Source organism: Rhododendron vialii, chromosome 9a (assembly GCF_030253575.1).
Source record: "Rhododendron vialii isolate Sample 1 chromosome 9a, ASM3025357v1".
NCBI classification, from domain to species: Eukaryota; Viridiplantae; Streptophyta; class Magnoliopsida; order Ericales; family Ericaceae; genus Rhododendron; species Rhododendron vialii.
The window spans coordinates 23,439,855-23,453,355 of NC_080565.1; the positions used below are offsets into that span (position 1 = coordinate 23,439,855).

The 13,501-nt window shown below is 36.8% G+C and overlaps 1 protein-coding gene across 1 annotated transcript; it reads right to left on the minus strand.

The window, feature by feature from the left end:
- Positions 1 to 211: 211 nt before the first annotated feature.
- LOC131300447 (65-kDa microtubule-associated protein 6-like) lies at positions 212 to 8,840 on the minus strand. The gene is made up of 12 exons (XM_058326299.1): positions 8,122 to 8,840; positions 7,392 to 7,595; positions 6,106 to 6,369; positions 4,511 to 4,726; positions 4,145 to 4,300; positions 3,890 to 4,049; positions 3,634 to 3,785; positions 2,847 to 2,934; positions 2,566 to 2,639; positions 2,397 to 2,471; positions 1,413 to 1,764; positions 212 to 699 (listed from the first exon to the last, which is right to left on the minus strand). Exons 1-11 carry the CDS (start codon positions 8,191 to 8,193, stop codon positions 1,423 to 1,425), a joined length of 1,803 nt encoding a protein of 600 aa, XP_058182282.1. The 5' UTR covers positions 8,194 to 8,840; the 3' UTR covers positions 212 to 699; positions 1,413 to 1,422.
- Positions 8,841 to 13,501: the final 4,661 nt, after the last annotated feature.

A 13,501-nucleotide genomic window follows, 5' to 3' on the forward strand; every position in this document is an offset into this window, starting at 1 on the left:
AAAATAGAAATCGCCACCTTACCACACTCAGTAAAAATTCTCATTTTCTTGTTTTATTTTTCGTTTTTTGGTGGCTGGTGTAAATCGGTTGCAGATGTTCCGCAGATTGAACACAATTAAAAGGGGATTTTAATCCCACACGAGTCATAAATCAAATAATCAGAGACAAGTAGGCAACATAAAACACTGGAAATGCACGACCAACCAAGAATTTCAAGGCTCCAAACCACCAGAAAGTAAAAAAGTCAAACACCAGTTCAATCTGTTGAAGACAATCTAAGGGGCAAATGATCTTTTAACAAAAGTAGGAAAGGAAAAAAAAAGTGAAATTCAAGGCATTACAGTAGAAGTTCCCTACACGAAATTGAATCCGGCACTGAAATACATATAATATTTACGCGTACGTAAAAGTAAAGACACAAATGCCATCCACAGTACAAAAGATCAGTATCGCCTAGTTCAACAGAAGTGACTTCAAGTTAACTAGTATATCCACCACCGCCACCACCTCCACCACTGATATTCTTGAAATCCATAGCAGACCCAAATGCAAAACCTCGGTCGTCAGTTAACTTTGTCCAAGTACCTCTAACCTATCGCAATCATACACTACAGTACACTCCCTTCTATATTCACAAGCTTTCCACTGTCCAAATCTAGTTTTTACAGTTTCCTCAAACCACAGCAGGTCTCTGGTTCCTGCACAAGAAATCAAAGTCCAAGTTTCAATGGTGGCACATTCCAGTAGCTCACAAAATATAGGAAATAACGGTTGAAGAAATGGTCCATTTCACTTAGGCACCACTCGTCTAGTTGTTCAATGAAGGATGTAACAAGAACCGGTGAGTGGTGACTAATGTATTCTACGACCTTTTTAGAGAGGAAAAAGCTGCCTACCCACTACGGCACTACCTCTACATGACGCTGCCATAAGAGGAAGATTTGTGTTATGTATACGACTTTTTTTTATCAAGCATCAGTGGTTCCAGTCATTTCCATAGTTTAGAAGTACTACAATCAAATATTCACCAGAATCTAAGCGCGTCTGAGTCAAGACATTAGACCCAGAAAATTGAGTGATCCTAGGGTCATTCAAGCGCCTACAGATAATTTTTCAGCATAATTTCGACTAGCACATCTTAAATATAAAATGGAATGTGTGTCTAATTCCAAATTGATGAATCCACTCATAAGAAACTTTTAGCCAAGTACAAGTCCCTTCTTACGCATTTTTGTTACCGCTAGTGTTGGTCAGAACAACAATGCATAGGGTAGGACACATGCAAGTAGCAGCGTAACATTTGAAATTGTTCAACTTTTTTTCACCTATGGGACCATACTGATGAATAAAACATTTTCCGGTGATGCTAAAATGCCTTGAAATAGGGAATAGGATAGGTGAGAGAACATACTGCTCAAACCTCAGGTTCGAACTTGAGGGGGAGATTCTGGCTCTGAACCACAAACAGATGAGAATGAGATAGTATCTTCTTTTGCGATGGCCACAAAGTTCAGAGGTGCAGTATTCAACCTTCTCATTTCCTTGAAATACCCATTTTGATGCCCAGAATATGAACGTGGTGTTAGAAGTTCTGCATTCGGGCTACCAGATGATTTACGTCGAGGTGTGGGAGTCATGGATCCATTCCCATTAGCATGATACCCATTAGCCTTTCTAAAGCTACTGGTTCTTCTTGGACTAGGTTTAGACCCATACATCGCTTCCTTTTCGATAAGAAGCAGGTCTTGCAGCTTTTTTTGGTCCTGAATAAAATAGAGGTAACATATAATCATATCGTACTAAAATAAAGGAAGGATATTCTTGTCATGAAGATCAATTTAGAAACACATAGACATAAATAAAACCGTGTAGTTTCGTAATCTATGTAAAATACCCGTAAGTTATACCCATCTGGAGTGCATAACCAGCGTGTTTGCTTAATAATTTGGACAGCGATTTTTAGACTTGAAATTTCCAAAGAAGTATGAAGTGTTTGTTAAAAATTCATACTTAAGAATCTCGATGATTTGTAGAAGCAGCAGATGGACTTCAAAATCTAATCTTGGAGACTGTGCTTATGGAACAGATTAGAAATCTAAATGATTCAAAAGCTGATTTTAAGCTTTTGAAGAAAAAACTTCTAAGCATGTTGCAACTTACAGCTCCAACAAACATGTTTCCTAGCTTTTAGTGGAATCCAAAGCTATAATCTAAAATATATTTCCACCTCAATATAGCATGTGTGCCCGTCCACGCACACACGCTCACGCGCGCACATTATCTTTTTCGTTAACTTACATACCACCTTGACTAACATATAAAAACTTAGTTTCAAAACTTTTCACATTTTACCTGTATTTCAAATGAGGTATTTATGAAAGAAGATTAAATTTACCTTGTATCGCCTCTTCTCCTCTTCCTTTTGTTGTCTGGCTAGTTTGTAATCCTCTAGTATCGAAACCAAACGGATCTAAAAATATGGCAAAACACAGTTTCTTTATGAGCAAGAACCACAAGAGACAGAAAATCACGATTCACGAATCTTACGCTATATTCAAACTCACCCCATCATAAAGAAATAATTTCTGTTTTTCATCTTCCCATGCATGCGTCTTACTTATTAAGCTGTCAACAATAGCTGAGAAGAGTAGGTTTTTTGTTAACTCCAAATAATGGTGCCAGCTTAGGCAAAAGAAAACATCCTTACAGAAGCTCACAGTAGTATACCTGGAATCTTATTTACAGTAATACAATAGCTGAGAAGAGTAGGTTTTTTATTAACATCAAATAATGGTGCCAGCTTAGGCAAAAGAAAACATCCTTACAGAAGTTCACAGTAGGATACCTGGAATCTTATTTACAGTAATACGAGCTCGTTCTGCACGTTTTAGGTTAACATGAGCACCCCTTCCAGCACTGTAACGGGTATGATCCTGAGAATTAGTAATTCCATTAGAATACGACAAAATTTGAACTCTGATGTGTAAAGCAAGCATCAAGATCCATGCATCTCCACTCCTTACTCAAATGTTGACCCAAATTAGAATGGAGTAAAGAAAACGCCTAAAACATAGTGTAAAGCAAGCATTAAGATCCATGCATCTCCACTCCTTACTCAAAAGTTGAATTAGAATTGAGTAAAGAAAACACCTCAAACATATCACCCTTTCTTGAACAAGAAACAGTAATAAAACGAAATCTACTCAATTTTTCACCCTAACTTAAGGGAGACTCTTATTTGAACTCAAAATTTCAAGGCCATCTGTGGCTCTCAAACTTAAATCTTTGCCATAAACGAAGCTTTTTACTCGAATGATATGATTAAACATGCGTTTTTACATGAGTTTTTATCAGATCAAAAAAAAAAAACATGAGTTTTTATCTGATAAAAAAACATGAGTTCTACATTGATTTGCTAGAAGCTTTTAATCAAAATTTCACGCAAACTGTTATTTGAAAAGGACTGGAGACGGTCCAAGTTAAGCAAGCTACGTAAGCTCGAAACCAAACCATGCTAGACTGAAGAAATCTGCAAATAATAAAAGAACAAGAAAAACCAAACTATCTGGTGATACTAAATATCCATATTTCTTAGCATGTAACAAACCAATATAAGCCTCTTTCTAGCTTACTTGACTATACTCTTCCAGCCAATTTTCCTCCTCACATGCAGACAGCCATCTTTCTATCTTATCCATGATTTCTTTTCTGCTCAGAGCTTCATCTTTTGTTTTGCTTATTTGAGCTTCAATATTTGCCAGAAGTTCACAAGGATCCACAAGACCTAAGAAACAGAAAATTTCCCAAATCTATTACTTCGAAGACGAAAAATGAAAGTGATAAAAGCTGGCAAATTACGATTTGAATTCAGATGAATCAGATGCAAACCAGAATCCATCAAAGCAGTAGATTTCTCAGGAGCAGTGCTCGGATCAGGTTCAATGTGGGTTTTATGGCATATATCCTCCAACTCTGACCTCTTTTTCATTACCAGTTCTTTCATTCTGCTTGCTTTCAGTTTATTGAGCCTCTCCACTTCTGCCGATAACTATCAGAAAGACAAAATTAGTTGAGAATTCAGTTATGATGAACATGAAAAAGAAAAAGAAAAGGAAAAACGAGCAGGTGAGGATGCTTTCAAACCTGTTCAATATTTTCTGTTGAAAGAACACCAGGTTCTAAAATTTCCATTTCTGAGAGTCCACGTATCCAAGTAGTCCTTGAGAAATTACTCCTCTCTTCTTTTGTGGAGCCCATCAGATTCCAAAGTTCAGATAATGATGCAACAGTATCTTTCAGCTGTATTTCTGGAAGTCAGTTCCGATAACACTATGGTTGTATTTGGATAGAGGATTTGGGTGATGTAATCATTGAAAATCAATGGAGGATCTAAGCATTGTGAGCCGTTGCATCATTTAATGTTTCAATATCCTTAGATTCCTTACCCAAATCCTTAATCCAAAAATACAGACAAGGTAAATCACAACATAAACACAGGATCCACACTACCTTCTGAAATCGAACTTTCCTTTCTGTTTTCAACTTAAGGACGGTCCGTTCTAGACCCTCCAATGTGCTATCACTAATGTTTGTAGATTGTTCTACGCCTGTTCCATGCAAGCTAGGATGCACATCACCCACTGTCTTGCCAAAATCCAGCCCAAGCACACCGCATAAGGAATGCACCTCGTTCACATATTCCAAAACAACATGGAGCCGTTCCGACTGCAGAAGACAAAAATGCATGAACTAGTTAAAATCTGGTCACATGGTGATAGAGCTAAACCTTCCAGTCTTCAATAGTAACCCAAACAAACTTTCTTATCAAAATGCTAATTGTACCACATTAAAGGACATTGCATAACCGCTAGGTTGCTCTAGATTTCTTCTAAAGAACAATATCAACAAAGTAATTCAAGGCATAAAAGCATGGTTTAACTTTTGGTCTATGAAGCACAGATACTCTATTTTAGCCTCCGTATCTCGTACCGTACGCGTATCGGATACGGATACGCTAGAATACATTCCGGATACATATCCGATACGTTTTTTAGAGTATCCTGTTTTTAGATTTAATTTTTGGTACCCCGATACGTTTCAGATACACTCAGATACGTTATGGATACGTTTTGGATACGCTCGGATACATTATGGATACGTTTTGGATACGCGCGGGGGGAAAATGTTATTACTTAAAATATATGGGTCAAAACTGCAATTAGGACTTTATATTTATTTCCCCTTCTCGGACAAGTCGAAAACAGAGAAGAATGAAAGGCAGAAAAAAGACGACGATATCTCTGACTCGTCTCTCGACAACGATGACGACTGCAACTCTCTCTCTCTCTCTCTCTCTCTCTCTCTCTCTCATTGTGTAACAGTGTATATATATATCTATATCTATCTCTATCTCTCTATATATACACATATATATAGGCATATATATACCTATACGGAAATGGATCTCTCTCTCTCTCTCTCTCTCTCTCTCTCTCTCTCTCTCTATTGTCTGATTTAGGGGGGGTTTTTTTATAGTATAATCTGATTTTAGGGGATTTTTTTTTCTGTAACAGTATGATTGGATTCTGCTGTTACTGGTGGTTCTGTTTCCTCATCCTCACAACCTAATGAAGGGGATACAAATAATTTTTGGAAAAATTAATTTTATATTCAACATATTCCCAACGTATCATATCCTACTTTTTGAAAAAATCACGTATCCGTATCGTATCTGTATCACGTAACCGTATCCGTGCTTCTTAGCTTTTGGTTCTACTCAATGAATCCTATGCTAATAGAATAAGCAACTTGTACATTTCATGCTTCCATAAAGCAAAACGTTCAACATTTTAGCCCAAAGTAGTACACAGCAGTGACTTCCATAACTTTAAGAAATTGAATTGATTGCCTTCAATAATGTACTTAAGTGACATGACATTGAATTAACCCACCTGTTCACACATGGAGTCTCAGGAGTTCGATACATTCAGATCATATGGAAAGCAGTTACCATTCACCCAAAAAGAAATATCCGATGCAAAAATATATAGTCTCTCGTTATATGCAAGTATTAACACAACAGGGAACAGCAAAGACAAACAAACCTTTTCTTTTTGTAGAGTTTGCAGTTCTGTTTGGTACTCAGTAAGCTTTCTCAGAGACAAGTCTTGCTCTTCTAGATTCAAGGAACTCGCAGCATTGATGAGATGACTATATCCTGAGACCTCTGCAGTGATTTTATCAATTTGTGCTTTTAATTCCACAAATTGCTTGACACGTTCCTCTTTTTTTAGTTTTAAGTCTTCCACTAATGGTGTGACATATGCAATCTGCTCTTTCAATGATGCTGCTTTCTTCTCCATTTGGGTCTGTGAATTTTACATTAAACACCAGTAAACAACCAAAACTAAAGTATTTGGTACGAGTCATTGAAAATTAAAAAATAAAACTTAAAGGGCATAGCAGCCCACTTGTGTTGGACCATTAAGTCGCAGTCACACTCATAAATTCCACTGCTAAAAGCAGTTCTAATCAACATTGACTAACAAAAGTTCCACATACCAAATGTATTATTAGCTGCAAAAGGTTTTTCCTTGAAAAGATAATCATGCATTCACAACAGTGACACGGGGTTGAAGAAGACAACTAATGGCTGGTAGGTGAGACATAACTTAAAGGCCAACTCTAGTTTCATAACCAGCAAAACCTTAGAGGAAATCAATTGATACTAAATTGCTAAATATAAATTCAAAAGTTGTTACACCATCCTTTCTTCCTTGAACAGAGAGAAATGATGGCTTTGGATACCTACCAATGTAGACTAAAATTAAATATACTGCAACAATAGTTAATTTTGATCAATTAGAACTAAATGATGCTTATAACCCCTAAAAGAATAAATCATTAAAAGTCATCCAACCTTCAGGATCACAATCATTAAAAGCACATAAAAGGTAAAAGCCACCATAGTACAATTAATATTTTGAAATTACCAAGACATCAATTCTCAGATTGGCAAGCAGAAATATTTGAAGGTCAAATATGATCTTATAAAGAAGAAGAAATAAACCCCAAGGAGTTGGTCAATGGTCAAGACTTGGGACTTTGAAATTTGCTTCCTCCTAAGGTTTCAGAAAAACTTCTAAAAATCACTAGGCGCTAGTCGGGCAGAAATAGGGAGCCTCCCGGCTCCCACCGACTAGTCGGCTGTCTAAAAATAGGCGTAACTGCCACTGCCTAGGGCCCAGGCGAGGACTAATACTGCTAAGTACCGTCAACCCAGTAAATGGGGCCCCACTAGTGGACGGTGGGATTGGTCTCCAGAATTAGTCCATGTGCTCGCAAGCTGACCCGAACACTAGATAAAAAAAATATTTCAAGGTACTTTTACCGGTGAATGAAGGTTATGTTCCCCAAGAGAAGCCATGAGAGTTGCAAGCTCAGCTTCCTTTGCTGCAGCAGACTGATGGAGACGTGCTTTGGCATTGGCAGCTTCATTAACCTTCCTGCGATAGACTTCTAAGCACTCTCTCTCTAGCTCCAACAGCATGCGATCTTTATCCACCTCACTTTCACCAATGTCAATCCATATTTGCTGCTCATATCATAACACCATCAAAAATATGAAACAAAACAAAATTAACTTAATACCAACCATCACCAAGAACGATTACCCTTTAATTAAATCCTGGAACGAAATAAAATTCTTTTCAATTCAAGAAATTTCAGAGGACCCACTTGAAATCAAGAGCAAGAAGTACCATTGACCCAAATCAATTCGACTGAAAAAAAAAAAAACTTTCATACTAGTACTTTGAAATTATAACAAAATAGCCATATAGCGGATATATGGACAATTGCTTCTGCAAAGCCCCAAAAATTAAACAAATATTTTCAATAGGAACCCAAAAGAAAGGAATCCGCTTCAATTCAACTCAACAAGCACAAATTGAAGAGTAATTCTTGAAAAAGTAGCAGTTTAAACCAGAAAACCACAATTTTACATTTAAGATGCAAGAAAATTTTGAAAAAGAACCAAGAAACGCAAAACCAAAATAGGAGTATTAGAAAAGAAAAGAAAGAAACTAGGAAAAAGGAAAGAAAGGAAGAGAGAGGGAGACCTGGAGTTCTCTGAGTAAAGTATTGCACGTAGTGCTCGTACGGCCACTGGTAGGACTTCCCATAGCCAACATTGCGCCGGATCTCTCTCCCTACTTCCTCTCTCTAGCTCCTCTTTCTCGACCCAACCCCTCTCTCTCTCTCTCTCTCTCTCTCTCTCTCTCTCTCTCTCTCTCTCTCTCTCTCTCTCTCTCTCCAAAACCTCCCAAGAACTAAAACAGTTGACACTTTATCACCCCCACAACAAAGTCAAGAATCCAACTACAGCTCTCTCTCTCCCTCTCTCTAGAAAGCCCAAGAGAAAGTATGAGCAGAAGAGAGAGAGAAAAGAAAGTGGGTTTTAAGTCAAAAGCAATGTTAAGCTACATTTGAGCCAGATCCGAAGCTTCCCCTCCATTACCCACCAAACCCAACCCAGAAACACTTTGTTGTAGCTTTCTGCAAACAAAAACAACGCCCACCCAGAAACAAAAAACGGATCTGCTGTGGCAAAATAACAATACTAGTAAAAAGTAAAAACAGTAACGGACGTAGCAAGAGGGCGTAGACAAAATAGGTGACTACCACAAGCAACAAAAGGAAGATGAGCTCTCTAGGGTTTGTGGGCTGGGCTAAAATGCGCACATTAGCACATATTTCTAGGGCTTCTTTTTGTCTCTCTCTGAGAGACGGTTCAACAGATTGTCAAGAAAAACAGGGGAGGGGGAAATATACGCATACCGAAATAGAATACATGTATCTGTACCAGTTGTATGTATTCATGGTTGGTGCTTGACACTCTGGAATGTAGAGAAATGAGGGATTAGTGCTACACTGAAATTGGGAGAGCGTGGGTAGCACTGACCAATGGAGAGAGAGCGTCACCTATACGGTTTGATAAACTCGTGAGATAGGGGGATTTAATAGTAGTCCACAGCCGTCCAATGGTGATGCAGCTGTTGAGAGATCACATCAGTTGCAAATATTTTTTGTACACCCCCTCCAAACTTAATGGTCCCCCGTTTTATTTTGACGAGATAAAAAACAAGTTAGGATAATTCTAAATGAATAATAAATTTTATATCAGATATGAATCTTTTGATAAATCTTGATTAGTTTTACAATTATACAATATTTTTAAAATCACATAAAATATTATAAATTTATATAATATGGGAGCTCAATTTTTAAATCTGACATACATCCATCCATAACTCTTAACTATTGAAACATATCTCCATGAATCCTCAAGATGGCAATGGGACCGTTCGGAGTCGGATTTAGCGTCCCCCAAGCCCGCCCCATTCTATATCGGATCGGAGTCGTAGCAGAGGAAATCGGGGAGGTGTCGTGGTCGGAGAATAATTGAGTCCTCATTCACTGTAATAATTTGACTAATTTTATTTTTTTTAGAATATTTTGACAAGAAAACAAGATATTGATGATTGATGAGAGTTAAAAAAAATAGAAATAAAGAAAACAAAGATAAACTAATGTTTTATTAATTAGTATATTGCTCTTATTATATAAAAACAATGAAATTATTTAGACATATACGTACAAAAATATAAATACTTATAATCGAAATCGGATTAAAACAGGGCATGGGAAGTAAATACCATCGCCGCCCCATTTGCTTGTCGGATCGGGAAATACCCACTCAGATCGAGGCGGAGATGGGTTGGAGGTAATTGTCATCCCTAATAAAACCTACAGTTGAGAAACCTTTCCTATTCCAATGGAAGAAATGATATATAGATTACCATTTAGTTTTTAAATTTTGAAACATTACCAAGTATACACCCGTTTTTAATTAAATAGACATTAAGATTTTCACAACGGAATGTAACATATCATTTCCTTTAATTTATAAAAAATGGAATCTTTGATAAATTTGTAATCAAATCCTTCCATTTGTATTGGATTCTAATTAACAATATCATTTTCTTATCGGTACATCAACGTTGGTTTATAGACTCACTCAATTGAATACCAATAGCAAAACCCTCCAAATCTCATTTGTAGAATGATTTGAATTTGAAGAAAAAAATAAAATTGCAGTTCCAGAATTTATTTGAATGTGTTGATCATTCGAGTCATGCCTTCAGACACGAGCATGAACTAGTTACAAGATATAATCAATTGAAAAGTGACACGAACTTTAAAAAAAGACTATTAAATTGGGGCGAATGGAATAGTAGGATTTAAAAAAGGACAAATCTCACTGACCTCCACTGAAATTTCTGACGCAAACAGATACCTCCCCTGAGGTTTATGAAATAACACTATCCTCCCATGCTTTAACTGACATTGTCAACAATCCTTGCCGTTAATTTGCCACGGATGCCGTTAACATTGGCACAAAAAGTACCAAAATACCCGTAAAACAAAGTAAATAAATTTCACCAATTTGGTTCTTGATATCACTCCTCATGTCTTTCATTTTGTGTAATACCCCGTATATATTAAAAAAAATGATTCTTTTCAAGTATTATTGTTTATGTCGTACAATTAAATTAACTTTTACTATATGTTCATATACTTTCTAGATGTATAGTAGTACACGTGCATGTGTGCATGTGTTGAGGATGTGTCAACTGTCAAGTTTAGGCAGAGATGAGTCATGAGTTGGCACCCCTAGTCTTTGGCTTCATATAGATTAGAATGGTTACTGAAAGAAAATAAACTAAAGGGCTGGAGAAAGAGTCGTGAGGCAGTGGGTACTCTATCTTTTTGAGTTTCATGGTGGGATTATATCTAATGGCAAGACAATTCGAGGGTGAGTATGAGATACATATTTCTTGTACAATATTAATGTTGGGTTTTTGTTGGTTGTGTTATGTGCGGTGACTGTATGTCGTGGAACTGTTTGGTATGTGGCGGGGTGACTAGGCTAATAAGCTATGCCAAAAGACATGTTGGCCAATGGGCTATGGTGAGGCTAGTGAGGTGGTACGTCACCCGTCATATACCGAGGAGGACCGGATATGTGGTTTCTTTTATATGGAACGTGTTATATTCATGGTTGGTGTTATACGTGGTGATTGACGTTGTGCAGTTTATTTGATATTGATATTGTACACGTTATTATGTCTCACACACTCCTGGGATCCTTTGGACTCCAGCTTGCAGGTTGGTTAACGGGCTCGTCCGAGTTGCTGCAAGAGTGAGTGTTGTTTATTTATTTTAGAGATAGTTATAAATTGTAAAAAAATTTTGGAATAAAAGACAGATTATGGTCTTTTTAATATTGTGGTGCTTGAGGATTCGGGTCGTTACATTTTGCGAAATGAATCCACTTAAAAACCATTAGGCGTGTTCTTATTTTTATTTTTGCCAAATGCTTCTGTTTTTTCTCAAATAAAATGATCAACGAAGTTATAAAAAAGGAAAAAGAAAGAGTGTGAATCAAATTTGGATTAAAGCCGAAATTATGTAGCAAAAAGAATTGCATTACCGGCTTGTTTGGGCTTCATAGGATTTAGCTTTTTGACGATTATGTTAAAAAAAATTGTGTCCCAATTCCATATTGGAACAAAAAAATGCAAAGACATTACATGTTCGTGTGTGTGTATATATATATACACACGCACACCACCGTTCACATGAGGGATCCCGCACTTTCTTACGGTGCGAGACTCCCCCTTCCCGATTACATTTCGATGATCCGAGCCGTTCAATGTGTGCAGAACATGATTTTAAGGATACTCGCTAGAAATCAGCAAAAAAAATAACCGGGAAGGGCTTCATCTGAGCAATTTTTTTTGAACCGTTCAATGAAAACTGCTCGGATGAAGCCCTTCCCAGTCATTTTTTTTGCTGATTTCACGCAAGGAGCCTTAAAATCACGTTCTGATCACTTTGAGCGGCTCGGATCATCGAAATTCAATCGGGAAAGGGAGTCCAGCATTTCAAGAAAAATGCGGGATCCCTCACCGAAACCTGACTCTGTGTGTATATATATATTTATTTATTTATTTTGTTTGCACATATATTTATTTATTTATTTTGTTTGCAGAAAGGCATGATGCTCTTAGGCCATCCAAACGAAGCAAATAAATAAATTAGCTTCCACCATCTTGATCTTTTTCCTATCTTTCTTGACAATACGCTAAATTTTAGTGATGGTCTTCATCATCATAATAAAACAACACAAATATCTTAAAAGTAGAAAAGTACACTATCCACTTCAATGGAGTAAAGAATCAACACAAGATTCTTATCCACCCATGTTTTTCTTGTCTTCCTGTATTACTGCCATTGATAAAGAAATGGAAAGAATAATGGAAAGAATGAAACACTGGCCAGGTTGGATGCACAAGAATTTCCAAGTTAATATAGTCTTCTGTTTTTTGGGGACAAAAGTTAATACAATCATGGCTTGATGGTGGGACTTGAAAACAATGCTCCGGGTCGTTACTGCCAAATATACACATCTCTCTCATGCCGATAAAAAAAAAACTACACATCTCTGTAACCCCACTCCCCTCTCTCTCTCTCTGCATTATATAGCCTTGGTTTTTAATTAGTACTAACTTCAAACAATGTACTATTTGCACATGTACGTCTACTCCTTTTATTCCCACTTCTAAATTTTCCATTAAAGAAGCCTTAGACACCTAAAGCAACCATTACTCCCTTAAGAAATATAATTTCGAGATAAGATCAAATGTCAACACACTTTGAGAGGTCAAGAAATTAACAGTTGCTATTAAGAGAGAATTTTTTGTTTTTTATTTTAAAATTTCACCATATTAAGGAGGTTGTGGTATTGGGGCTGTTAGTATAATTGTTGACCTTCCTTTTGATAATTTAATGTCTAGTTTTTTGTTTTATTTGAAAAACATGCTGAAACGGCTACAAAGCTAAAGAACCATCACCATATAGAAAGACAAGAAGAAAGGGGAAGGAGCTGATCTCCATAGAGGAGGCAGGATACCCCTAGTAGCAAAAGAATCAACACCATCATTCTTTTTTTTACAATTAATTAATAACCGGATGTTTAGTCCAGTTTGCGCGCACCTCGACTAATTTCAAATCCTGAAGTTAACGATCGAGCAAACCTCTAATGGCCAATGTTTGAAATATTTGAACTTCGTAGAATTCAAACTTTCGACCTCTTAAGAGCATGCCTTTTTTTTGCATGCCTCCTTAGCCAGACCCCTATATTCTTGTGAAGTGATAAAGGTGTCTATTAACCTGTATAGGAAATAACAATTAATTGCTCTATATGTTACAAGTTCTATATGATCTTCAATTTAATTTGTAGAACCTTAACTTAGTGTGTAGTAAAGACCTGATACTGAAAATGAAAATAATGAGAACACGATTATTAGCCGATAGCAAATAAACTCGTATTCTTTTTAATTAGTCAAACATTGGAGCTAACACTTAGGAGATCTG

What these genes read in the sequence shown, in the direction of transcription:
- LOC131300447 (XM_058326299.1), bottom strand. Translation starts at nt 8,193, where the DNA reads ATGTTGGCTATGGGAAGTCCTACCAGTGGCCGTACGAGCACTACGTGC. An exon ending in CAACAGAAAATATTGAACAG is followed by an intron (nt 4,050 to 4,144) that starts GTTTGAAAGCAT and finishes TCTTTCTGATAG; the next exon opens with TTATCGGCAGAAGTGGAGAG. An exon ending in TACTGCTTTGATGGATTCTG is followed by an intron (nt 3,786 to 3,889) that starts GTTTGCATCTGA and finishes TCTGTTTCTTAG; the next exon opens with GTCTTGTGGATCCTTGTGAA.